Here is a 27,835-nt window from a genome sequence, read left to right as displayed (position 1 = left end):
TTGGTACAGGATAATCTCCAGCCATCTGCCCATGAGCCTGTCTACAGATATAATGAACAGGCAAAGCGAAGCCTTTTGTTAATGTGATTTCTTATTTATAAATGATCCCGTTCCCACGGCCCAACGTGAACTCCCAGTGACAAACTGGGAATCGACATAACATTTTTCTGTTCCCTTCCTCTTCCTATCTCCAAGACTCTGCCTCTTATTCAATGCATCCCCAAAATGACTACACAATTTCCTTAATTACAAAGCATGGCTATTTCGTTTAAGTATTTTTTTATATAGCCTTTTAAAAAATGAGATGGCAGTGGTGGTGCACGCCTTTAATTCCAGCACTCAGGAGGTGGAATCAGGTAGATCCCTAAATTCAGGTCCAGCCTGGTCTACAGAGAAGTTCCAGGTCAGCTGAGGCTACACAGAGAAACTCTGCTTCAGAAAAACAAAATAAAACACAAAAGGAATGGCTGAGCGGATAAAAGGGTCCTGCGTCGAGCAAGCCCACGCATGCCCCGAGAGAAGGCAGAGAGGACCAAGCATCACACACTGCCCCCCACCCCCACAATGATGTTCATTCACATTCTGTTCAAGCAGACACGCATTAGACACGCATTGCACACACTCACTGCAAAGTCTAAAGGAAGGCCAGTCTTCCGGTTGCTTCAGCCTCCCTCCCTCTGCCCTGACAGAGGTACAAGCCACACGTCTATATGAAACTGAGAGAAGAAAATGCCTTTATTAATTATTAACTACAGGAAACTGACACCAAATCCTGTTAGAACAGCATCAGGACAAGCAATGCCGTTATAAAATTTACATCTTTATATCATCTGAGGAAATATTACACATTAGAGCTCTTTGTGGGGTTACACCAGTTTCAATAAAACATTTTTAAAAAAAATAGTCATTAACATATATTCTCAGTAAGACACAGAAAGGCAACCATGACACAGGCTGACACTGACAGGGTTAGGGTGCCCACCTCGGCCTCGGCTGTTCCACTCACGCCTGCTAGCACCGGTCGGTCCGTCCTGAGACCAAACCGCCTTTCCCAGAACTGCTCTGAGCAGGAGCAACGCCGCAGTCTCGCGAAGGCCAGGCCGTGAGTCTTTAGTGCAGCGGCTGGGCGCGCACTCTTGGGACGGGGCAACCGGCTCCTCCTAAGGGTGCCTGCGAGCACTTCCAGGTTTTAAAATATATGGCCTCAGGGTAATAATTTCTCAAAACTAGCTTTCCATTTTGGTAAACAATTTGATAAACACCACAAATTCGTATTTTTGCAGTTTCTTTAGCAAATACACTCTGGCCTTGGCAAGACTGAGATTTACGGTCTACACACAAAGTGTCTTTAGGTGGATCTGGCCTCATGGAACTGACTACTTCTCTCACATTATGTGCCCAGGGAAATTAATCTGAGCACACAGCCACGTATATACTCTCGCATATGCCTGTGTGCACACATAGTAAGTTACTTTTACATAGAATAAAGCTAGACACTAGGGGGAACAGTGACTTTTCCTCAGACCTTGCTCTGTGTAGACGGCAGGTAGAGCTCGCTGAAGGACGAGATGAGGTTGTAGTAGGTTTTCTCGTCGTCGGTTAGCCCCGCATTGCCAGGCCTCACCACCACAGCCACATGCACGTCTGCTTCCTCAGCAGCACTGGCCTCTGTGAAATCAAAGGACAGGTGAGACGGCAGGCCCTGATGCCTGAGATGACAGCAAGTCATCACGGAGAGAGTGGGCTGGGTGCAGCTTCTGCTGCAGCTAGAAGAAGGCACAGCGAGGAAGATACTAATTCTTTACATATATAAACTCTATGCTAAGGTGCACCTAATTATACGTGGCGGACAGAACACAGCCCATCCCCTGCTGTGCTTTAATTAGAACTACTGATAAATACAACACAGGCCCGCTCTGGACCACGCATGCCCTTTGTCCGTTCTTGCAAATTACCCCAAAGAGCTGAGCTGTTTCTCAAAGGGCAGGCTGTGCGGTCGAACACCAATTATTAAGTAGATTAGGGTGAAGGAGGCCTATGATCTAATGTAGGTAAAGTATATGCTCTCACCTCAGGCCCCAGCATGTCATGCCCCTGCCTAGACTCCACAATTTCCTATTCTTCAAAATTCCACTCAAAACATGCGGCACCACCCTGACCTACAGCAGCCCGTGTGCTTCTCACAGCTCGCACAAAGCTGCCCTAACCAGACTGCTTCACCCGTCCCGAGGCTGTGGTACCTAATGATGAGTGACTGGGATGACGCCGGGTGAGAAGAGTCAAGGCAAGAGCAGGCACACTAGATTAGCTAAGCTGGCTGTTATAGAGCATCCCTCCGGATCAGTCCTCTCTCCATTTGATTTTTATGGGAAAACCTCAGCTAACATCACCTTTAGACACGTCTACTATGTGCTAGGAACCACTCCTGACAAACAGGAGGACAACGGAGCTCCGGCCTTCATGCCACCCCATTCTCTTTGTCTCTCACAGCCCGAAGAAGCCTGCCACATCACCCCTGCCCGTCTACAGATATGGAACAGAGCTAAGCAAGCAGCGGCCTAAACTTCCGTTGGCTACCCTGGCACCAGGCCCCACGCTGCTCACCTGTTCATCGACATCCTGGGTGTGACTGTTCTTGCACTGGGGACAGGGCTGAAGAGCTGTGACAGCAACTGAGAACTGAAAGGCACTTATCTACTCACCAACTCTTTCAAGTGTGCTCTCAGGACACTACATGCTACAATTCCAACAAGTCTTTTAGTTTCCTCGTTCATATTTTAGTGCCTTTTGGAATATCAGCTTGGTTTTACGCCCTGCCTTGGCAGTGAATGGATGGGTGCGTGGTACAAAAATACCCAAGGACCAGACAACAGAAGCGCAGTAGTCTATGCCTTTACCCCAGCATTTGAGAGGCAGAAGCAAATGCAGAATGGTCAGGACTACGTAAAGAAACCCTGTCTCACAACAACAACAACAGAGCTGGGAAAACCTACTCTGGTTCCTTCACTGTATACATCATCTTTAACTCAACCTAGAAAGTAATCTGTGAACTTCAGCCCTCAGGGGTGGCTTAAACAAGACAGACTTGAAACTGCAGGCGTGCGCGACTGTAAAAGGCCTAACGACAAAAACATGAAGAAGGCCTAATCGGTCTCGAGGAGCTGGGCAGTGAGGCACTCGGCCTGGAAGGGCACTGGCCACCAACACTGATGGCACGAGCTCAATTACCCAATGCACTAAGTAGGAGAAAGAGACCCCACCCCTGCCTCACACACATCCTCTTCTATTCACTGGGTACAAGTAACACAATGTACAAACGAACAAGAGTTAGAATCACGGTATGTGCACACGTGTGGATGCATGTGCTGTCCATGTATACCCATGGAGACGAAAGGAAAACCAGGTGCCAGTCCTCAAGACACCGATGACCTTTTCCTTCTTGACACAGGGTCTTTCCCTGGCCTGGAGCTCACTGGAAGCTAAGCTGGCTGGTCTGGAAGCCCAGGGATCTGTCTGTCTCCTTCTCCCAAGCACTGGATTATGCACCACCAGACACACCGGGCACTCACAAGGTGCTAAGTAGCAAGCATTACTGGCTGAGCTGTCTTCACGGTCCTGGGAGTTACAATCATTAATTGACCAAAGCCAGAGGAAGGCAGAAGGGCCTGGGATCACAAGGTAAACTCAACTTGAGAGACTGCCTGGGGTGTAGCCGCAAAGTACACCTTTAATTCTACGTCTGGGGACATCTACCGTGGGAAGTGCTACTGAAATTAGAAGTAACCAAAACAAGTTCAAGCTAAACCAGCTACACTTATGAGGACAGCACAGGAAAAGGCCCACAACTTATCATCCTTCACAGAAACTCTGCACGCACCCTACGCTCACAGGGATGGGGAGGCAGTCTCCCTGTGCTGCTCCCCGAAATCCTTCAAATCAGGAAGAGGTTCCACAGCGACACAACAATGTCCAGTGTAGAGTGTTGGAGTCCTCGCTATCCACTTCACACAGGCTGGCTACGTGTTATAAAATAACCTGGGGCCAGAGACATGGCTCGGAAGTTCAGAGCACTGGCTGCTCTTCAGTTCCTAGCACCCACATGTTGATTCACAGCCACCTGAAACGCCAGCTCCAGGGTACCCAACAATGTCGCCTGGCTTCCCCGGGTCCTCCATGAACATAAAATAAAGACGGTTGGTCCGTCTTTAAAGAATAAAGCACGCCTTGGCCTGCTGTGTATCTGCTTCTCCTCTAGTGTGACCAGGTGTGTAAAAGAAAGACTTTCCAGGATGTGGAAGAACAGCAGCAGTTCACAGAATTCCAGCCCAGCCGGACACGCAAGAGAGAGCCTGGTCCTCACTAAGGCTGCTGGGTAACAAGCCACTGTGAATGCCACCACCTACCCAGATTACAAATTCCCACCAAGCTACCAAGGACCGAAAAGACTTTTCCCTTCAGTAGCAGGTACCACTGTGAAGCTTCATGTGTGCATATAATCATTTCATTATCCTGGCCTTACAGTCTCTCACTGACCCAGAACTACCAGAGTTCGCTGGCTGACTGGCAAGCTCCTAGAACATACCTCTCTTCACTACAGACGGGGTTTCAGGTAGATGGTATGTGGGTGCCAGAGATTTGAACTCAGGTCTTCATGGTTGCACAGCAAGTACTCTTACCTACTGAGTTTCCTACCTGGACCCTTCCGTGGACCCTTGGAAGGTGACAGACATCAGTTATGCCATGTTAAGACACCACCACGCATAGAGAGCGGCTGTAGTATATTCTGAACTGTCCCCAGAACAGGCTGTGGTATTTCATCACTGGTCTCCGTCAGATGTTGTTAAGGTTGGGGAAGTTGGGAACCTCTGGGAAAGGCCTCCCTGACAGGGGCAGGCCAACAGAGGGTTCTGGCCCAGACCTGCTTCCTGATCTGTGGCTATGTGAGAGTAGAAGCCCCCCAGGGCCCACACCTCTCCCCAGCACGATGGCCCCATCCTCTGAACAGTACAAACCTCCCCTCCCTTAAAGCACTCAGGTGCTGCATCACGACAACAGAGCAGGCCAACAAGCCGTTACCCACCTACAGTGACATCCGTGAGAAACAGGATGTTGTTGGTTGAGCAGCCGATGCTGTCTGCAATCTTCCGGTAACTCTCACTTTCCACTTTGTGTCCTATCTTGGTATCAAAGTGACCATCGATGAGCTGAAGCAGGAAAATGGAAGGACTGTTCAGTGCAGACCTACAGGCAATGGACCCCTTCCCCTGAAATGCAGGCCAATCATGGTGGGTTGGCTTCATTTCACAAATATTTATTGAAAAAATATCTAATGGAGTGCTTTATGGAAGCTACAAAAAACAAATCTTCCACGGTACTAGATAATCAGAAGAAATCTAGTTTAACACACGTCCCATTTGGTCTCCATGGGCACCGCTTAATGCCCAAAATCACTCCAAGTGTGCATGCCCTGCACTCTAGCCTGAACAGTTTACATTCGAACTACCTTTCAGACTGGGTTTGCTCCCATGAAACGGTCAATTTGCTTTTTTTTTTTTTTTTAAAAGATTTATTTATTTTGTGTATATGAGTACACTGTCACTGTCTTCAGACACACCAGAAGAGGGCATCAGATCCCATTGCAGATGGTTGTGAGCCACCATGTGGTTGCTGGGATTTGAACTCAGGACCTCTGGGAGAGCAGTCAGTGCTCTTAACCGCTGAGCCATCTCTCCAGCCCGGTCAATTTGCTTTTAACTATCAGAAACATTGAGACTGATGCTGCATATTCTGTTCTGTCTGACTCACTTGCTGACTGGAGACTTTCACTACTGAATCCAGGAGGGATTACCACACCCTGTGCACTTACTATGCTCTGTGTATGGACCATGCTGCCGGTCTCACTAGACAGAAAGTCGCCATCACTTACTAAAGGGTCCCATTACTGGTTTGATATCTGCCAGAGAAGACAAAAAATGTGTGTGTGTGCGTGTGCGTGTGTGACGACTAGAGGGCCCCACTCAGCTCATCAAGCTTGGAAGTGAGTGCCTTTACCCATGAACCCAAGTTGCCAACTCGTCCTTTATTTTTTGAGACCTGGTCTCTCACTGATTGATCCTTGAACTCACCGATTTGCAAGTCCAATAATCTCCCTGTAGTCACCTCCCCCTCCCCGCCCCACTTTCTCTGTCTCTATCTCTGTCTCTCTCTGTCTCTCTCTCTCTCACACACAAACACACACACACACACACACACACACACACACCACACACCAGTGCTGGGATGTTATTTATTATCTAGGCCTCAGAATATGAATTTTAAATAAACTTCTGCGGATCCTACACACAAGAAAGATTTAGGAGACTTCTAATTCAAAACTGTGCTACCCAAAACATTTCACCTGTTCAAAGTCTGGCAAAGCCAGGCTTTCTCAGTGGTCCTCACAAAAGCCAAAGGAACCAAGTTCTGCCTTTGCCCCAGGGCACTTGGCAAGCTCCACTCTGGGGCTGGGTACAGGAGTTAAGTGTGCTTGGCCCGTGGCATACCTGAAATATCCCACAACCCCCTTGTGCGATATTGCTTGATTAGCTTCCTGCTGACTTTGTCCCATTTCCCCTCCTGCTGTACGAGATGCTCTGAGTAAGCCCTCAGCTTGGGTAAGAAGACCTTAAGGATCCCAAACACCCCATCCTCTCAGGAACCTGACGCTGCTGCCTCAGGCCTCTCTACGTAAGGCAACCTCCAGTTTTCCACATACTTTTAAAACAGCAATACTATTGTCTGGTGTTAATTGAACTTACTTAGTAGATTTCTTTTTCTATTCAGTATTTCATGCTTTGACAGTATCAAGGCAAAGTAATCCAAGAGTGCTGGTTAGCTTTTGTCAACCCGACACAAGCTAGAGTCATCTTTGAGGAAAGAACTTCAATTAAGGGAGCGTCTCCGTCAGGCCAGCCTCTGGGCAGATCTGTGTGGCACCGACTGATGTGGACGGTGCCGGCCTCAGGCAGGTGGCCCTGGGTTGCTGGAAAAGCAAGCTGAGCAAGCCATGCAGAGCGAGGCGGTACGGCAGCCCGGTCTCTGCACTGTGGCACCCGAGTTCCAGGTTCCTGCTCGAGTTCCTACCCTAACTTTCCCAAGCGACTCGACGTGGCAACGCAAGCCAAACAAACCCTCCCGAGCTGCTGCTGGTCGCAGGACTTACCACCGCAGCAGCGACAGTCGAACAGCAAGCACCCTACCTCCAGAATGTCTCCCTCTGTGGAATGCCCGAAGAGCAGCTTCTGCGCCTCCACGCTCCCTGAGGAATAGATGTAGACCTTCATCCCAGCGTCCCGCCACCTTCTAACTGCAGGAACCACATCTGCAAAGAACCTGGAAGGAAACCCAGCACGTTACACAGCAGCACACGGTCCAGCCAGATGGCATGGCGGTGCCCCAGCCTGGCTCACACGGTAACCTGAGAAGCGACTCCATGGACAGGGGATTCCTGTGGTCCTAGCAGACAGGGCACTGCCCTTCCAGGATCACAGACTAGAAGCAACAAACTTGGTGGATGGAATAGCATTTGACAGCAAAAAAAGTATGAAGGAATGAAAATAAGGACGTGACCAGTGGTTACCAGAGTTAAGGGGACTTGCGTATTCTTGCAGGGGACCGGGTCTGTTCCCAGCACCCACACAGCACCTCACAACTGCCTATAACCCCAGATCCAGGAAACCCAGTGCCCTTTCGGACCTCCATGGCACCAAACATGTATGTGGTGTACTTAACATACATGCAAACAAAAGACTAAGCAAATCTAAGAAAGTGATTATGTTAGGATCCTCAAGGAGCTAAAATACACAACATATAAACAATATTGTGTTATTATTTATAACAAGAGGCTAATTTACTCTTGTTGTGTTTGAGACAATGAAGACGCTCTCCTCCCTACTTTGAAGGATTTATTTATTTTAGTGTTTTGCTTAAGTACTTCCTGCGTGTACATAAGGGTATTCCCTGAAATTCCAATGCTCCTGTTACAAAGCAGATCCTTGTAGTAACAGAGAAGAATGACACCGATCTAACACAGCAAAATCCATGACATACAGAAGCAGCACAGGCGGCTGAGAACGGCCCTGAATCAGAGGGTACCTAAGACGACTGAGCGAGTGAAATCCTTTCAGAGACAGGGAAGCTAAGGTCAGTCCATCAGGCGTAGACACGTGAAGCCCAGCCCGGGGAAGGCCGGCACGGGAAACGCCCAGTCTGAAGTCATGTGGGCTGCACTGCAAGCTCTAGGCCAGTCTGATAGACATATCTAGACGGATGGATGGACAGACGGACGGACGGTCTGTAGTCAGGCAGGTAATATGTTTTTTGTTACATCTTGTGTGTGTGTGTGTGTGTGTGTGTGTGTGTATGCACACACCTGTACACACAGGGCCAGCCACGGTCCACATGCCTAGTTAGAGGTCACCCTGCAGAAGGGGACCCTAGGGCTGGAACCCGGTTGTCAGAGCTGGCAGCATCCGCTCTAGCTCACTGAGCCACCTGGCTGCCTGAGGCTGCTGGGTCTAGGGAATACCACAGCCAGGGAGAGCTACCAGAGACTCAAGACTAAGGAGCTGCACAGAGCAGAGGACGGGCGGTGCTGTGTAATCGCACAGCGACAGGCACCCCAGCTCACAGCGTCTGCAGCTCCCCTTTTCTGGTTTATTCATTATTTTATGTGTAGTGCCGTCTGTGTTCTGGTGTCTCCCTCTTTTTCCGGTTTCCTTTATTATTTTATGTGTGTGAGTGTTGTGTGTGCCCATGCCTGAGGTCAGGAGTGGACACTGGGTCCCCTAGGACTGGGGATACAGGTGCTGGCAATCAAACCTGGGCCTCTAAAGAGTAAAGAGCAGCAGAGCTCGTAACTGCTAGGCCAGCTCTCCAGCCCTCTCACTCTGTCTGCAAATGGCACGGTGTTGGGAGAGGCTGGGCAACACTGCGGTCGCTGGGACCTGGGGCCGCTGGCGAGCCATGGAAGGCTCAGGCAAGCCCAGCCCCCAAGTGCTGACATCACGGAAGTCACCACCACACCAGGCTCAAGTTGCCACCTTTTAGGAAGCTGCCTTAAAATAAAACTAAACGTCTCTCCCATCCTGCCCCCCACAAGCCCCACATGCAGATCCAGGGGATACGCTGAGTGAAATGCTTCTGAAAACAACTCACTCGCCACAAAAAGGTAGATCTGATGTGATCCTCCCTCCCTCCCTCTCTCCACCCACCCCACCCCCACCTCCCTCTCTCTCCCTCTCTGATAGGATCTTTTTATGTAACCTGCCCTTGCCTGGAACTCGGAGATCTACCTGCCTCTGCCTTCTAAATGCTCACATTAGATGTGCATATACCGTGCCTGGAAACCTTATCACCTTTCGCTAACTGTGCACCTAGCTGAGGGAGAGGAATGGCGAGGCTGTACTGGGCTTTGGGGCTTCCAACTGTCCTATCATCAGAGCACGCACTCTGCCTTCATGCGGCCAGCCGTGAACGCCGCCTTCCACATGTGGCCCTGCAGCTGCTTGAGCGCCGTGGTCTTGCGGTCATGAGACATCTGCCAGGACACATTGTCTACCACAGCCTGGATCATCTGCTGCACGTCACCACCAGATGCCACAGGTATCGGGACGGCCCCATCCAGATGAGCATCTTCTTCAGCCTTTAAATCAGAGACAAAGGAAGTGCATTTGTGTGCACATTTAAAAAGCATTTGACGCATACACTTGTACATACCCATGCACCCATGCATACGTGTGTTTTTAAAATAAGATACAACCAAAACCAGGCTGATCACTTTTCCCCGGCAATCAATTATCCTGAGAACTGCTAAAAACTATTCTTAAAGGAATGACTTGGCAAATAGATTAGGTAAAAACAAAACAAAACAAACAAACAAACAAAAAAAAAACTTGCCACCAAGCCTGATGACCTTGAATTCAATCTGAGACCCATGTGATCAAAAGGAGAAAAATGACATTCAAACTGTGCTCTGACCTCCACAAGGGCTCCATGGCACATGACTGTACACACACGCGCACGCACACACACACATGCCCACACACATATAAAATTTAACAATAACTAATTTTCAAGGACTCTGTAACAATGCAATGCGTTATCCAAACGTAAGACAATATGTACGTCCAGGACATTTGTTGAGATAAAAACAATGCCCTCAGGATATACAGGATACTCACTCAGCAAACCCAAATACCACCTGATTCAAAGGGCGTTACGCTATTTCTAGTCCTAACCGAGCACAATGAGTAAGACCTGAGGACAGTAAGACCCGAGGACAGCTTTCAACAGATCCCCAGGAGGGACGCTGCCCAGCGAGGGAGGTCTGCGCCCTGAGGACAGGCTGCACAGCACACCACGTGCAAGAAGAGAGTGCAGGCTGGAGAATGGCCGATGGGCGCCAGGGTGTGAGGGACACTGTACTGGGGGTCTCCTGCCGTGAGGTAGGAGAGTAGAAATCAACAAGCCGCTGACCCTGGCTGACGTTAATGACATGGGCTGACACTGCACAGCCTTCTCTCTGTCTTCCACCAGAACGGCTTCATTTCACAAATACACGAAGCTTTTATGCAATTTAAACAGTGGCGGAAAGAGGCGATTCCGCAGACACAGGCGCTCTGACTTGCTTGTCTCACTACTCGCTGTGAGTTCCTAGGAGCCACTGCACTCTCCCCATGCAGGCGCCATTGACAGCACAGCTCGCTAAGCCTCAGAGCGAGTCCTAACCTGCTTCCTCAGCAGGCTGACATCCTGCTGGCACTCCTCCTCCTCCCAGTGTGTCTGCAGATACTCCTTGACATTTTCCTTAATGTACGGAAATAAAATGTCCTGGAAAGAAGAGGAAAACAAGAATTAAAAACTCGGTTGGTTATTTTTCTGAACTTCGTCACACGATCTGTGTCTTTGATGATCTCACCTCAACTAACAAATTGCCCAAGAAAAAGACACTTACAAGGCACCAACTGAACGTGGATTGGCGAGAGCAGAAAATGATTTTAACTACTACACCTCTCCATCCTGAGGGCAGGGACAGACAGTGCAGTAGGGACAGACAGTGCACTGCCCAGAGGCCAGTGTATGACTCAGAGGCCAGCTGGACCGTAGGTATCCCAACGGCAACAAGAGACTTGGTCGGACCTCCTAGAGTGGCTCTGCAGCTAGGAGTATGCCTTACAGACAGGAGGAATGACTCAGGATTGACTAAACCTACGCCATACAGTGAGTGAGTCCCAGGCCAGTCAGGCTACAAAGTGAGACCCCGTCTCAAGGGGAAAAAAAGATATGCAAACTTATATGCAAAGCAATTCGTTAATAAATATGTCAGTAACTCATATGCTGAGATTATAACCTCTCACTGATCAACATTGTATCTATTGGGGGCTGGAGAGATGGCTCAACAGTTAAGAGAGCTGGCTACCCTTCCAGAGGATCCAGATTTGATTCCCAGCACCCACATAGGTTGCTCACAACCAAGGGTCGCCAGCCATGCCCTCTCCTGTCCTCCTCAGGTACTTACAAGCACACGGTACATAAACATACACAAACGCAGGCAAAGCACCCATACAAATAACTTAATTTTTAAAGCATCGTTTGGTGTCAAGGCCTGAACCCAGGACCCTTGGCCTTTTTAAGATTTATCTTCATCATTTTTATTATGTGTAAGGAGGGTGTGTGCACATGAATGCAGGTGCCCACAGAGGCTGGGCTGTCAGCCTCCCCTGGAGCTGGGTTACAGGCAGTTGCAAGCCACCTGAGGTGGGTGCTGGGAATAGAACTCAGGTCCTCAGAATGTGCTCCTAACCACTGAACCACTCCTCTAGCCTGGCCTTCACCTTCTAAGAAGGAGAGGCCTTGCTGATACACTTAAACTCATGGCTCCTGCTTTAGTTAAAGCGTCTCAATGTACATACATCTCCTCAAATACATTACAGTACACATAACAGTTTCTTGTAAAGGTCTGCTGCGTATGGAGCTATGGAAGCTGGCACTAAGTACGGAGTGAGACGTGATGAGAAGCCCCAGTCACTGTTGCGGACGAACTCAAGGGGCCGGGGTGGGCAAACACGATACTACAGTGCATTGTGGGAGCAAGCCGAGTGCAGGGCTGTGCAGGCTCAGGGTTTAACGGGTTGGCCAGTCTTAGAGTCTAAACACTCGGAAACTGGTTTATGCTTGAGCACAGAACCCACACACACACTGCAGAGGTCTTATATTTTAAGTTAAATTGTATAATGAATTAAATTTAAAAAGCCTGCTTAAATTCACTCACTTTATTTTAAAAAAAAAAAACTAACTGCTTCCTCCTTTTGAGAGGGTCTCTCTGGCCTACAGGGGTCCCACACTTGCAACTATTATACCTCAGCCTACAGATTATCAGTATATGTCACCATGCCTGGCTAAAAGACACTTTAATAAATGCTACAAAAATCAGAAATGTCAGGTTTGTTTTGGTTTTTTTTGCTACTTAGGTTTCCACCTCCTGAGTTACACTACTATAGGCGCAAACCAACACATGCAAAGAACCTGAAGGACTCACTGAAGGGGAAATGATAGCAGAATCAACCAGAGGTTCTAACACTGTCACTCACAACCCCTAGGTGTTCTAGAACCTTCTAGGGAACCAGCAAAGTCAAACTGCTATCAGAGCACACTGCGCTGTTGACGTTGTCAATGACGATAAAGACATCTTTACAGGTAGTTAGCAGAGTGACTAATTTAGTAATTGCTGTCAGGCACCTTCAAACAAGTAGCAATGGTTTCTAACAAATTCTAAAATGTTACTCATTTTCCCCTCCCTCCCTCCCTCTTCAGTCAGGGTATGCAATGGGGTTTCCACAGCCCATGCAAACACAATGACCAAATAGGGACATAAGAATCCAACATCAAGGCTAGAGAGGTTAAGAGCACTGGCTGCTCTTGGAGGGGACCCAGGCTCCATTCACGATGGCTCACAACCATCTCTAACTCCAGGGAGACAACACCCTCTCCTGAGCTCAGATGGGCACTGCACGCATACTGTACACACACATGCAGGCAAACACCCGCACATAAAAACAGGAAGGAAGGGTTGGGGATTTAGCTCAGTGGTAGAGCACTTGCCTAGCAAGCGCAAGGCCCTGGGTTTGGCCCCCAGCTCCGGGAAAAAAAAAAAAAAATCATTCACTGCTGTGCCAGGCTTTTATGGGGTTGGGGATTTAGCTCAGTGGTAGAGCACTTGCCTAGGAAGCGCAAGGCCCTGGGTTCGGTCCCCAGCTCCGAAAAAAAAAGAACCAAAAAAAAAAAAAAAAAAAAAAAAGGAAGGAAATGATTCAGATCTTTTCAGTAGTAGGCGTTCAAGGGATGTACAAAAATGCACTCCCTTTTCTTGGCTTTAAATGGCACATCTAGACCAATGCCCGCCACAAGGGACATCTCATGACAAAGAATGTAGAGCTGGAGGCTGGGCGGGGGCAGTGTCTGCAGCAGTGAGGCTGCTGTGCTCAAGCCAGAGTTCAGCATGGGTGGAGACGGGCAGGCCAGAATCCACACCTAACAAAAGACCTGTTGGCTGCGGCTGGCTGCAGGGAGGGGGTCAGGGGTCATTTACCTTGGAGACATGGCCATTGGCAGATTGCCTGTTGTACTACTAATCTCTGTTGGTGTGATAAAACACTCTGACCAAAGGCAACCTCAGGGAGGAAAAGTTATCTGGCCGATACTTCAAGGTCCCAGTCTACTGGTTAGTTTTACATCAGCTGACACAGGCTGGAGTCGGAGAAGAAGGACCCTCAGCTGAGAAAATGCCTCCAGGAGATGGGGCTTTCTCCTAACTGATTATGAGGGAGGGCCCAGCTCACTATGGCTGCTGCCATGCGGGGCTGCTGGTCTTCTGCTCTATAAGAAAGCAGGCTGAGCAGGCGGCGGAAAGCAGCACGCTCCATGGCCTCTGCATCAGCTCCTGCCTGCAGTCCCTGCCCTGCTGCTGCCTGAGGCCATGGTGTTTCACTACAATAGTAACCCGGACTCATCCAGCCATGGAGCGCAGATCCCGGAAGGCTGCTTGCTGGCTAGCAGGCTCCCAGCTATAGTCAGGATCACTGCCAAGGCTGCTGCTGTCCAAAGGCTCCACCCCACATCGACTAATCACCAAGACAAGCCCCTCAGACACACCCGGAGGCCAGTCTGACCTGGGCGGTTCATCCTGGAGGCTATGCCTCAGCTGCCAACAGTGGCCGGCCCCACACCCACTTACCTGCACACTTGGGCAGCACTAAGAAGACCCACTAGGGTGTTCATTTTAAGAGAGAGGAAGGAGAGGATAAGGTTGGGAAGGTCAAATGCTGGGGGAGTAGGGTGGGGAGAGTGAGAGCCAGACCAACCCAAGACTTTCTGAGGTCCCGGTGAAAGGACAAAGGGAGCTTTAGTTCTGTGTCCTTGTCCAGGAGTGGACTTGGCAAGTCAGGTCTAGGGCTGGAGACAGGGCCTCAGAGGAGGTGAGGTTGGCCCCTGGGCTCTGGTCTGAGATGTTCTGTGTGATCGGCCTGATCGGCCAGCTCTGCTGACCTCGGCCATTCTCCTCTTGTACACAGTACACATGATGACACTGTGCTATCTAATAAACGTGCCTGGCCCAAGACAAAGCCGGGCTGACCTCCAGACCCCGGCTTCTCTCTCTCTCTCATCCCAGCCCTCCGTGTCAGCACCTAGTCACTGAGAAGTCCCTGGGCAGGTCAGGATGGACGTGACTAAGACAGGTCCCAGACAGCACTTTTCATGCTGATAGTCGCGCTAACAAAGCACTGAGGTTTACTGCTCCTGTTTAAAATGAAAGTCCTTAGGCACGTGAGGTGGAGCATGGACCTGTGTGAGTTCTAGGCCTGCCAGAGCTACAGTGAGACCTTGTCTCAGAACGAGGTAATAACGATGAAAAGTTCCTGACTGCTCAATTTTAAGTCCCAGTGTGATAAACACATGAATAGCACTAGAGGTAAACAAGCTCCCAGAGTTCACTCGGACACAGAGGGAGTAGAAAAGGCTCTCAGGCAGGGTCACCTGAGACAGGTATGAGTTTACCGAGTGTAAAATTTACAGTGTTCCACGCTACCCCAGCGATCAGAAGGCCCTGCAAACACACGCTCCTCCTCCTGGCAGGCTGACTGCATGTTACGTCATTAGACTAACTACCCCAGTCATTCGGTACACAGGCTCTCCTCGCTTGTCCTTCTCCAAAGCTCCTGAATCACTGCATGGACAGACACACGGACACACAAATACACACAGTGGGACGGTTGTGGGGTGGGGAGGGGTCTGTCCCTAGTAAGAGCCATGGAATCAGGGTAGGATATCTAATAGTTAACAGACCAGTATGAAAAGTGTCACCCCCGTGGTCTGAGTATATAATTAGAGATCCAGTGGGTGTATGTATATGCTGAGGAGTGAACCAGGGCCTTCTACATGCTAAGAAAACACCCCAGCAGAGAGAATGCCCAAGTCTGAGAATTTTTTAAATGTATCTAAAAACCAAAATCTAAGTACAACTTCCAAATGAAAATCACCAAGGTCTAACTTTTTCTTTGTTTGCATCCTCAAAACCCTTTATCTACACTTCACCTCCTCAACAAACCCCTTGTGCACACTTCACCTACTTAACAATGACAAGGTGGTCACTGGGATGGTCTCACAAGGTAAGAGCAGAAGCCCACACATGGCTTGACAAGCCACACCCCCCGCACACTTGGCAGAGAAGCCGGGGCAGAGCCAGGGAGTAGGGGAAGAGCTGAGCACGGATTCTCCCTGCAGGCTCCTTCTATACTGACACTCTTCCGCCTCGCACTCCTCCTTCTCTACCCCCTCCCCCTGCCACCTTACCCCTCCCCCTACTCACTACACCCCCTCCCACCCCTGCATAGGCTCCAGGGTAGGGCAGCAGGCTGCTGTCCCCTTGAGAACACTGCCTGAAAGATGCCATGACTGCCACTCCTCTACTAGCAATGATGAGACCTGCAGAAGCAATGTTACTGCAGCACTGTGAGAACAGCACAGGGCCTGAGGAGCCCAGGCCTGCAGCAGCAGCAGCAGCAGCAGCAGCAGCAGCAGCAGCAGCAGCAGACCGTGCCTGACGGGAGGGTGGTACTGTCACTGGCACTCAGGAGCCGGAGGGAGGAGGACCCGGAGTTCAAGGCCGCTGCATACTGGGTTTTACTGCCACCTGTCACGTGTAAGACCCCGAATCAAAATCAAAACAAACAGGAAAGCCTGCACAGCACTTAGAGTCGATGTGACAAAGTTTCCTTTATCAGCACAAATACCAAACAGGGTATCCCTAGGGGCCCAGCCAAATGCTCGTGCTATTTCTTTAAGCTAAGATCTAAAGCAAACCAGCGAGTTTGGCCCCTAGTTGGATTCAGGGAGGTGTGGCCTTGTTGGGGGAAGGAGGACACACTGGGGGTGAACTGAGGTTTCAAGACTTACTCACGCCATCAGGATGTAAGCTTTTAATGTTACAGGTATTTTACCTGTATGTATGTCTGTACATCCATGTTCTTGGAGGCCAGAGAGGGCACCAGAGTCCTTGGAACCGGAGTTACAGTCAGTAGTGAGCCACCACTTAGGTGCTGGGAATCAAATCTAGGTCTTCCGAAGGGCAGGGTTCTTAACCTCTGAGCCATCTCACCAGCCCCAAAGGCTGTAAGCTGGTACTGCCCCAGGGCTACGCCTGTCTGTCTGTCCTGCTGCCAAGCTTCCTGCCTGATGGTCATCGACTCAAACGATAAGCAAGCCCTCAATTATGGGGACCAAGCCTCTAACACATGAGCTTGTGGGGACGTTAACCAAACAGCACTGCCTCATCCAGGAAGCATTTGCTGAGAGCCAGCGGTGGTTACTGGAGTTGTGTGCTGCAGTTCTCATCTCAGACCTCCCAGAAATGAGGCGCGAAGTGTTAGGCAAAAGTGTTTGGGGAAAGTTTGAAAACTAGAAATTACGTAAAACTGCTCATCATCCATTATATCCCCACCTCGCCTAGAAAACCTCTCCCCCACCATGCACTGGAAAAACACACAGAGCCAGAATGCAGTGTAAGAGCAAAGCAGCCAGAGGTTAGCATGCTCCAGTGACTGTGCTCTCTAACTGCCCTGCTTGGGTGCACAGCAGAAAAATAAAGACACAATTCATTAGTTCTCAAGACATCATCCATTCGTAAACACACACTCAGAGTTTCTGTGACACAGATGCCTTTAAGTTACTTACAAAAACGGCCAATAATTATATTCTAGCCTGGCGTACACACACCATTACACACACATACAAGTGCTCTAGAACGTACTTTTCAAAGCTAGCAGTAGGAGTGGGAACACATAGTGTTGGAGTAGAAAAGGCCCAGGGCTCTGTGCATGTGTATGTGTTGTACGCATGGGGCTAAAACAATGCTCAGTGTTAACAGTGCATGTGGGTCTTCCCAGAGGATCCGAGTTCAATTCCCAGACCCAGCTATGTCTGGCTACTGGGCCACCTATAACTCCAGCCCCAGAAGAGCTAAGTCCTCTGGACTCTATAGGCGTATGTGCATGTGGGCATGTGCAGACACACAGACACACAGACACACAGCCACAGACACAGCCTCTCTTTCTCTCTCACACATACACGCACTATTAAAAGTACATTACAGGTGGTAGAGCGCTTGCCTAGGGAAGCGCAAGGCCCTGGGTTGGGTCCCCAGCTCTGAAAAAAAAAAAAAAAAAAAAAAAAAAAAAAAAAAAGTACATTACAGGAAGGAAGGAAGGAAAGGAGGGAGGGAGGGAGGGGAATGGAGGGGACGAGGGAGGAGGAAGAGAACGGAGGACGGGAGGAACTGTTTGGACGGCTTCAGCTTCATTGGGTGGCACTTGCCACCAAGTCAAATACCCTGAGACCTACAGGGTGGAAGGAGGGAACCGACTCCACAGTTACCCTCTAAAACACACAAAGTGTGCACATACACGTATATGCATGAAATAACAGAGGGAAGTGGCTATCAGATATCTGTGAGTTGAAGGCCAGCCTGGCCTACATAGAGAGACTTAGAGAGGCTTTACCTCAAAAGAAAATGGAAAGGCTAGTGCTCAATGTAGAATCCAGTGAAAATTATAATTTCAATTATAACCTACTACTGGTAATTTTACAATCTCCTAGAATAAAAACCATGCTGCTGTTAACCCTAGCATCTACACCAGACATCTGAGGGTTTACATCCAACAGCACAGAACCAAAGGTTACGCAGGGCTACAGTTGGGTGGCAGTGTTGGACGAGCGTGTGCAAGGGTTAAGCTCTGGGGTGGGAAGGCTAGAAAACTAAATGAGAGTGTGCTTTCCAGGGACTACAATTACACTCCACTAGGTGCTGACGGGATGCCTTGCAAGCAGCAACTCATACCACTGCACTGGCTCAATGGCAGCTCACGGAGTGAACGCCATCAATACGACGTTTCTGACAAGGTAACTGTCGAAGCTGCCTCGTAAACATTGAGAAGTCAAAGTATGGATGCGCTTTTTACGGCTGTGGTTGTTTTAATGGGAAAGTCACAGAATCGATAAACATTAAAGAGTGGCTGCAATCTTTACCTAAGCTCCCTTTGGAGAAAACAGGGATGAAAGGTCCTTCCTAGGATCAGAGCTTGAAGAACTCGAGTCTTTCAGGGGAAGCCTGGAGTAGAGTGATAGTGACTGAAACCTTAGGAACTGTTGCCCAGAATATCAGACAATGCAGACGCAATGCTGAGAGGCTACTGTTACTACAAATAAATCAACTTTCTAAGCAAGAACTACAACTCATACTAAACAGTTTACATCGTCAACCCCTGTTGTGGGTACAAAGAGAAATGGAGAACACGGCTCTGTAAGATCCTCACTGGACACACTGGGAGCAGAAGATACTTTTCCTCCCATCTTTCATGAGCTCCGAACGCAGCTAGAGGGTGCTGGGGAGGGAGGCTCTCTCTTCAGTGCCGAGCCATCTTACGTAAACTCTTGGGTCACTGACAAAGGTGGACCGGCCAGTGAGGGGGACTACGGGGTACAGGCAGGTGTGGAGAAAGGGTGAAGGGAGTATACGCAATCGAAACACACTACGAACATGTGGGACATGATTAGTCCGTAATGTCTTCCACCTGGAGCCTTCAGACAATCCCCTCCATCTGCCTTTTAGCTCAGCCTGACAAGGCGCTCGCTCGCTCTCACTGCCTCCCGCCCCTGGCCCCTTCCAGTCTGGTCTCTGTGCTAGCAGTACAAGCAGAGCCATACCACATGAGTCTTTCTGCCACGAAAACACACAATCTTTTCGAAGTCTGTGCGTGTGAACGTGAAAGTCAAATGCATGGGTCCTGGGGATGACCTCAGGCCATGAGTCTTGACAGGAAGTGTCTTCACAGTGGGCCACCTCACCAGTCCCAAAACATCTAATTATAATAGAGCACAAAATTGGTAAAATATGTTTAGTTAAAAAAAAAAGGTCAGGTGTAACAGCACCACACCTATAATCCCAGCAGCACTCGGGTGAAGGCAAATGAATCCAGAGTTTAAAGGTCATCCTTGGCTACATGGGAAGCTTGAGGCCGGCCTTAGAATGTGAGAACCTATGTCAACCAAAAGACAGATTTCACAAAGTATATTTTGGTCAGGTATGAGATAGACTCTTTCCGCATGGCCGGAGCTGGCCTGACACCTGAACGCTGGTATTAAAGGCACCTGCTGCCACACTGGCTGTTGGAGTAGTTTTAATAAGCTCCTCACCGATCAGAAGCCATTTACCTGAACGAAATTAGGAGAAAACAAATGCATCAGGCAAGAGTAGCTGGTCATTTGTAACTATGGCTAGAGAGTTCAGTAAAACCCAAGTTCAATCAAAATGATCAGCCTGCAGCCTCAAGAGAGCAAAGCAGACTCGACCCAGGCAATGCGGGATGGGCTAGGATAAATCCGAAGACCACATCTATGCTGAGAGAACTCTCTCCACTGAGCCACTCAGCCAGCACCTCCCGTGGTTAAGACTGCTGTGAGCCTTCGCATATAATACCCCGCTGGTGTGACAGATGCCATGGCAGCTCAGCGGAACCCAAGGAAACCCGCTGTAAACTCACAGATTATGCTTCAGGAATTCCATGATGAGAAAATGAACTTCAGGAGCCATTCCCAATCTTTTGTTTCCTGGCTCTAGACCAGACTGGTTTTCCCAGGATAAGAGAGCACCGGTGCCAACCAATGAGTGACATCACCTGTGGAGTGAGGAGGCTCTCTTTCCTGGAAACTATTAGCTGAGGATAGCCCGAGGACAGCCGCTTTCCAGGCAGGAGGAGTGCTGCCTTTCTTTTCTTGGGACCAAGTCCTTGTAACCCATCCTGACTTCCCACAGTGCTCTTCAGCAGAAGACAAAGAAGATGAGTGAGTTGACAAGCCTGGGCCTTTAATCATCCTGTCTGAACAGCGAGGTTAACCCCTCTTGATTCAGTCTCATAATAAAGTTTAAGGAAAACATTCACTTAGCTCAAAGCAAGGAAAATGTATTTAAGACAGAGCTCCACGCTGGCCGTAAAGACCTCCCTCTGAAGCAGGCTGCCTTTAACCAGCATGACAGGAGTATTCAGACAGAGGAGGGAAACAGTCCCTGTGACGTAGAAAACGGTGCCCACCCTTGCCTGCAACGATCCTCTTCATATAGGCAGCCAGAACACTGCCTTCTCCCCTCAGGAACAGTGCTGAGGGCTGGGCTCAGAGCGGGGTATGTGTGTGTGTGTGTGTGTGTGTGTGTGTGTGTGTGTGTGTGTGTGTGTGTGTGTGTGTGTGTGTGTGTGTGTGTGTGTGTGTGTGTGTGTGTGTGTTTCTCAGGCTCAGTTTCACCACCAGCAGATAAAGGGGGAAGGACGATTCAATCCAACCCAGCCCTCTCAGCCTGTTTCGTTCATTCTTACTATTGACCCCAAACGCTGGAAGGTTTGCGTCAGACAATTTACACCTTAGTATTCCCTGGCTCCCTGAGATACACCCACCTAGTCATCTGACCCTGTATGCAATATGGACACGAAGTACTCGAGGCCTGCTCTAATCGTGAAGTGAGGCATCCCTCGACTATTCTGCGTATGTTTCTTGGCCCAGAGCGGCCTGACTCACTGTGATCTTTGTCTTTATTGTTGGAGTCTTTAAAGGCAGGGACCAACGTGTAGTTTATTCTGTCCTCAAACTCATGCTCTTCCTTCCCACCTCAGCCTCCAGGTAACAGGGAGGCGTCACCATACCAGGCTCCATTAGCTCTTAAAGGGCCTTGTGTCTGGACACGTCTAAGGTTAGGACCAGTTCATAGCCTGGCGTGTTCTGTCTGCCAGAACCTTTCTGTGGTTACAGTACTACAGACTGAACCTCTTTCCCTAGGACAGATCAAAAACTAACAAGTGCTCCTGGGCTCTGGGCTCTCAGACTGTCCCTCTATCCCTTTCTCCATGGAGGCAGAACCCAAACAGGGTCCCTTTTGAAAACTGTTATCTGTACTCCAAATAAATCGAGAAACGCGCTCATCCTGTAAATCCCGTTAAAGAGGTTAACCGTAACTAATGAAAGCTAAATTCTAATCTAGTTAAGCAATGAATCAGATGAGCAAGGGAGGACTGTCATTACAACTGGCCTGGGTGTGGAATAAGGTTTTAAAGGAAATTCAGAAGACGGAACATCAGACCCTCAGTGAGTTCCAGGCCAGGATCCTAGTCGGAATTCACATTTATTACAAGGAAACAGTGGTAGATGAAGAAGCTGAGGTCCCAAGAGGCTTTACAGTTGGCCCACGCATAATCAGAACTCAATTACAAGGTTCTCAGATCCCAACATCAAGGTGAGGCCATCGGAGCCTCAGGGCAGGGTGTCTTCAAGGGGCAGAGCTCAGCAGCGCCAACGCCCTGGATTCTGATATCTTATCCCCTGGAAAATTAGCAACAAAGCCACACATCCCCCAGACTTGGAGACAAGGAGCCGTCGCCAACCGCTTACCCACCAGAGACAGCATCTGCCGGAAAGTCTGGAGGAGTGGGCTGGGCCCCCCAACCCGGTCTCTGTGCCCCAGTGCTGGGGTTGCAGGGAAGCCATGGATCTGCTCGGTTGTCTTTACTTTTTACATGCGCTCTAGCGCTCGCAACTCAGGTCCTCGTGCTCCTGCCATGAACAGCTTTGCTGACTGACCCAGCTACCCGGCTATGAGAGATTCCGAAAACCTGAGAGATTTTTGGCTCACTTGGCAGTTGTCACTGTAATCATATTCATAGTGATTTCCCCTCAGGAATGAGAGCATTCTCCCTCTTTGTTCAAAACCAACAAGTATCTAATTCCCAAAGTTAAAACTCCAGCCCTAAGCACTATCTTTTTAAGGGCCTCACCATCACAATCCTTTCTAAAGCAAAACCTGGGCCAGAACGATGGCTCAGCAGGTAGAGATGCTTGCCCCCAAGCCTGACCACCACACGGTGAAGAGAGAACCTACTCCTGCAAGGTGTCAGACATTCCATGCCACACACACAAAAAAATAAATAAATGTAAACAAAATAATTTAAGTGTCAAGTCTTTTTAAAAGATTGTGGATCCATTCAATATCATAAAAGATAATTTGAACCACCATAACAGTAGTATAGCCAAGAATTACCCAAGCCCTTTCTTGAAATTATGACATTACACAGATACTTAATTGTTCTCTTTGGAGAATCTCTGTGTAGCCTAGGCTGGCCTAAAACTCACAACCATACACGACCTTAGCTCTCCGCTGTTTGGACATCACAGGCTTGTCCCCATGTCTAGCAAAAAAACAAAAGCTCATTTAAAGCTTCCCCGGATATGACGCCCCGGGCCCAGCTGAGGATGACAAAGGATGCCTATTTGAGCTCCCACACATGAACAGTTAGTCTTTCATCTATTTTGTTAGTGGCTCTGGTATAAAAATGGCCCTGCAGTGTGCGTGGGTGCTTAAGTGTTGTTAATGCTTCCTCAGTTCAAGGCAGCTATGGTGCACTATGTGGAGAAGACAGGAATGACTGTGCACTGCAATATTAGCGACTAGGACAGCATATGACTCTGTGCGTGCGTGTGTGCGTGCGTGTGTTAAATAAGGAAAATGGACACATAGAACAAGTTTGTGCCTGGATCATTGGTAAAAGAAGGACCAGGGCTTGAGCGCAGTGCTGAACCTTATGGGTTCCTCCTGAGGGAATGATCCGGCACCCACTGACACTGCTCATAGAGGCCATGCAGAAGGAAACTATCACAATGGTTGTTACACTCAACGGAGGAAAAATACAAGATGCAAACATTTTATCAGATGAGAGAATTTCCCCACACTCGGAGAGACGGTCAGTTTCCACGTAAGATGACTACAGGGACTGCCGGCTGCTGCCTGTCTGTGTTCACAGGCTAAGACACAAGCACAAGAGGAGGCTCATTCTATAACAATAGAAAAGAAGACCAAGCAGTTGTTCCGTATGGCACGTGTGTACCCCGAAAGTCACAAACTGTGCCAACCACTAATTATCAGTTAACTCAATTACACTAAATGAGTGTTGAAACTTAGTCCTACAGAAATGTGCAAATAGATTTTGTACTGGCAATGCCTGCTCCAATCCTGTGGATGTACCTGACCAAAATACTGACGGGTCACAGTGCAAAAGACCAGTCTGGTAGCTGCAAACAACAATCTCCAGAGGCAGGGAGGGGCAGACCTGGTGGCATTCAGGACAATGGAGCAGTGGGAACACTGGAGGGAACTAGGGTCTATAGCTGCTGTACGCCCAACCAGCTGTGATGACCCTACCTGTTTCCTAGAAATGATGAGGCTGCTGAGACACTCTCAGGACGCCCTGGCCAGGAGCCCATCCTGCTCCACAACTATTGCTTGCTTTCTTTCTTTCTAAGATCTTAGGCATTTATTTTATGTATACGAGTACACTGCAGCTGTCTTCAGACACACCAGAAGAGGGCATCAGATCCCATTACAGATGGTTGTGAGCCACCATGTGGTTGCTGGGAATCAAACTCAGGTCCTCTGAAAGAGCAGCCAGTGCTCTTAACCACAGAGTCATCTCTCCAGCCCTGATAAAATACTTTATAAATGTTAGGTTCAATACTAGAAATAGTAAGAGGGTAGTTTGTTTGTGCGCATGAGTACGGGTCTGTGTGTGTTGTAAGAGAGCCTCATGTAGCCCAGGCTGGCCTCAAATTTGCTCTGTAGACAATGATGACCTTGATGACCTTCAACACACACTTGCCGTTTCCTTGGTTTTACGCCATGCTGGAAAAGAAACCTACAGCCTCATGTATGCTAGGTAAGCCACATCCCCAGCCAAGAGTAAGAGGTTTTGATCATGACAAATTGGGTTCAAATCTCGGCATTTCATACAACTCTCTGAAGCCTTATTAAATCCACAGTGCATACGTCATCAGGATTTTTGAAGACAGGTTTAGCATCTCATATGTAAACAGTACTGGACGCTTTTGTCCGTCATCCCTGGGAAGATTACATGTTCACACACCTACTTGACTGTAATAAAGCCCAAGGTATTGCTCTCAGCTCTGTCGCTCTCCTCCTTCGGATGTGCCTAACAGCCGAGTAAGCCCCCCCCCCGCCCCTCCCAGGACTCACAAAGCGGTTCACCTGAGAGCAGCGGCCCTGAGGACTCCCTCATGCTGGAAAGCTAAACTTGTTCAGACCGCAGCTCCCACGTATGTCTCAGGGACTTCCTCCGTGCAATTACCATAAACACCACAGAACTCAGATCCTTCTGAATGTAACTTATTCTTCTGAACATACTTTTATTTTGACAAACTCATGAGTCATAGCAAAATAACTGTATTCATATGCATTTACCTTTAAACTTTGTATTTTGTGGTTTTTGAGACAGCACCTCTGTGGTCCCAGCTGTCCTGGAACTCACTTTGGCTGGCCTCAAATGTACAGAGAGCCACCTGCTTCTGCCTCCTAGTATTGGTGTTAAAGGTGTGTGTCATCACTCTTAACCCTTAACTTCTTATAAAGAACTTTGAATTTTTCCTTTACATGCTTTGTCTGCACGAATTATGTCTGTGTACCACTTGTGCGCCTGATGCCTACCGAAACCAAAACAGGTTTGAGCCCCTGGAACTTGAGTTACAAACTGTTCTAAGTCACCATGTGGGTGCTGGGAATTGAACCTGGTACTCTGGAAAAGCACCCAGTGCCTTTAACTGCTGAGCGAGCCATACCTCCAGGCCCCGTATTTACTTATTGGTCATACTGTGTTGCCCTAGCTGACTTCAAACCAGCAATCCTCCTGCCCCTGCTTCCTGGGCAGCACCACACTTGATTGCTAAAAGCTATCCTATGAGAGAGAGAGAGAGAGTCCCAAATCAGTATTTTGTAGCTAGCCTTGAGTGTGCAAATATTCTGGAACCCATCTGTATCTGGGTCACTAGAACATTTTTTTTGACAAGGTTTCAGAGTAAGACTGGCCAAGGATTAAGACGTGGTTCGTGTACATCTAAGGAAAGGCAAGGGGAACAAGATGGGGTAGAGGCTTCACTGTTTCCACACTGACTGGAACTGTTATCTTATTCAACAAATCAACTTTGCAAAACTGGCACATATCTAAGGCCGCATCGTGACCTCGGCTGTCATTTAGTCCCCGTGCTCTGTGGCCAGCAGACACAGAGAGAATAGAGCTAGTCACCTACAACCACCTCCCCCCCCAACCCCACACACAAAGCAGTTAATTATGTAACAAGAACAACAGAGTGGACACAATTATCAGCATTTAGACAGTCTTGAATTTTTCCACTGGTCTCTACTGTAATTAAAATCTTGGCAAAATGGTCAACTGGACTTTTCCAGGACCTCTGCTATGTATCCAAACCACCATAATTCTTGAGGAGAAAAAGAAAAGAGTTGGCAGGATTGGTGGCACATGAGAGTTCGAGGCCAACCTGGGTTATACACAGAGGTAGAGGGACCCTGACTTGAAAAAGCTGTTACATTTGGAGAACTGAAATTGGGCACAAACATTATGACCTACACTAAAAAATCAGGCAACTGTAAAAAGTAAACAATAAAAATAGAACTTAAAACAGGAGACACAGTTTATTGGTCGATGGATTTTACAACGTTCCCCCCTATACTACCCTCAACTATTCTATCCTAGATATCTGCAGTTAATACGGGTGCATACACTGAATACGTGGAAGAAAGCAAAGTCCTACGCCTGTGAAACGGTGTTAACCCGACAGATACTTAAAAACTTCAAGATCTCAGGGCTTTCTAAGGAAAACGAATGGAATTTAGGTGTGTTCTATACAAGTCTCAAATCCAGCTCAAGTGAGATGGTGCTAAAATCAATTGCTATTGCCGAAGATACCAGAGCCACTAGAAAACTCTTTTCCACTTTGGTCTTTGCATTGGGAAGGCCTAAACCTCAAGGACCACTAAATCAAGGCCACTACCTCACCAGGCCGCAACCTTAAGCACATGGTGGACGCTCATCCTCCGGGTGACACACCTACCTGCCAGGTCATGGGCGCTCCAATCACCCCAACTCCTCCCAGCTGTCCTGCCCCTCCCCGAGCCGTGGCTGAGACCACCTCCACGTCTTCCTATCCTCCATCTAACCGAAGGCAAGGACGGGGGAGAAGATGGTGGCGCGAGAAAAAGCACCCCCGCAAACCGCCGCAGCCTCTCTTCCCCATTCCAGAAACGGAAAGCCACGCCACCTCTCCTGAGTCTCTCCGGCAAAATCTGCAACACTTAAAATTTCTTTCAGGTGCTTTTAGGCACAAGTAACTTCCCCGCTCCCTTCCGCCCCTCACCTTCACGAAAGCAATCGGGGTTGTGGTACCTTCGATATCTAACAGGATTACGGTGACTTCGGCGGGCACTGAGACCACGACCATTTCCCTGCCGGATGCTACTACGGGCTCCGCCTTGCTGGTAAGGAGGGCAGCACCGCCTGCGCCCCAGGACCTTTTGAGCTCCCGAGGGCCCAGCAACAATCGAGAAGCTGGCGACAGCGAGCGACCAGAGGCGCGGAGACAGGCCCGGCAGCGCGGACCCGCAATTGCAGAGGAAGCCGCCCTGGGTACTGCACCCGGAGAGCAGGCGAGCGGCGCAGGCCCAGACCACGTGGGCAGTCGGAGGGGCGGGGCCCCCGGATTCGATGGGCGGGGGAAGCCAGGCGCGCGCGCCCATTGGCCGCCGGAAAGCCGCGAACGCCATCCGTCAAAGTAGGCCTCGCGTGGGCGGGAACAAAGAAGCGAATACCCGAGCCCGGAGCCCGGAACCCCGAGCGCGGGCGCCGGCCCTCCGTAGCCTGGTGGAGCCCGCGCAGGAGGCCCGGGGCGCGTGCAGACGGGAGTCCCTTGAGTGGCGCGCCCGGGACGTGAGTGCCCCTTGCCTTCCCCGGCACCTGACCCCTTCCCCGCCCACCGCGTGCGCTTTGGCACATCTTCAGTCATCCGAGCAGGCCCCGCCCTCCGCCGCGGCCTCGGCCAGCCGGGGAGAACGCACGGACCCGGGCTGCGGAGATCCTGCAGCCGAGGCCCCCTGAGCCAACGCCGCCCACGCCAGAACGGAGGCGGTCATCGCGCACCCGCTTTTCTGCTCCGCTGATTCCAGCCGGCGCGAGGACAAAACACGCGTGCGCCGGGAGGGCGGGCGGGAGCGCTGCAGCTTCGGCGAGCGGCGCTGGGTGCACGCCACCCTTTTGCTGGAGCAGCCGCCGCAGCAGCTCTGCACCGGGAGACTGAGGGCGCAGCAAGGAACTGAGTCGAACTGGACGCCGAACGCAAACGGCTC

General features: G+C 49.5%; 1 protein-coding gene across 2 annotated transcripts; it reads right to left on the bottom strand.

The window, feature by feature from the left end:
* Positions 1–709: 709 nt before the first annotated feature.
* On the bottom strand, positions 710–27,517 carry Enoph1 (enolase-phosphatase 1). 2 transcript variants are annotated; one of them, XM_032917152.1, is made up of 6 exons: positions 26,851–27,172; positions 10,768–10,869; positions 9,489–9,682; positions 7,239–7,371; positions 5,081–5,204; positions 710–1,668 (listed from the first exon to the last, which is right to left on the bottom strand). In XM_032917152.1, the coding sequence occupies exons 1-6, from the start codon at positions 26,932–26,934 to the stop codon at positions 1,520–1,522; spliced, it is 786 nt and encodes a 261-aa protein (XP_032773043.1). In that variant the 5' UTR covers positions 26,935–27,172; the 3' UTR covers positions 710–1,519. The 2 variants fall into 2 exon arrangements, with proteins under 2 accessions (XP_032773043.1, XP_032773042.1); XM_032917151.1 differs by lacking the exons at positions 710–1,668; positions 5,081–5,204; positions 7,239–7,371; positions 9,489–9,682 and having other exon boundaries at positions 10,767–10,869; positions 26,880–27,517.
* Positions 27,518–27,835: the final 318 nt, after the last annotated feature.

The sequence above is a fragment of the Rattus rattus genome, chromosome 11 (assembly GCF_011064425.1).
Source record: "Rattus rattus isolate New Zealand chromosome 11, Rrattus_CSIRO_v1, whole genome shotgun sequence".
Taxonomy (NCBI): Eukaryota; Metazoa; Chordata; class Mammalia; order Rodentia; family Muridae; genus Rattus; species Rattus rattus.
This window is presented reverse-complemented; position numbering and strand designations above follow the sequence as displayed.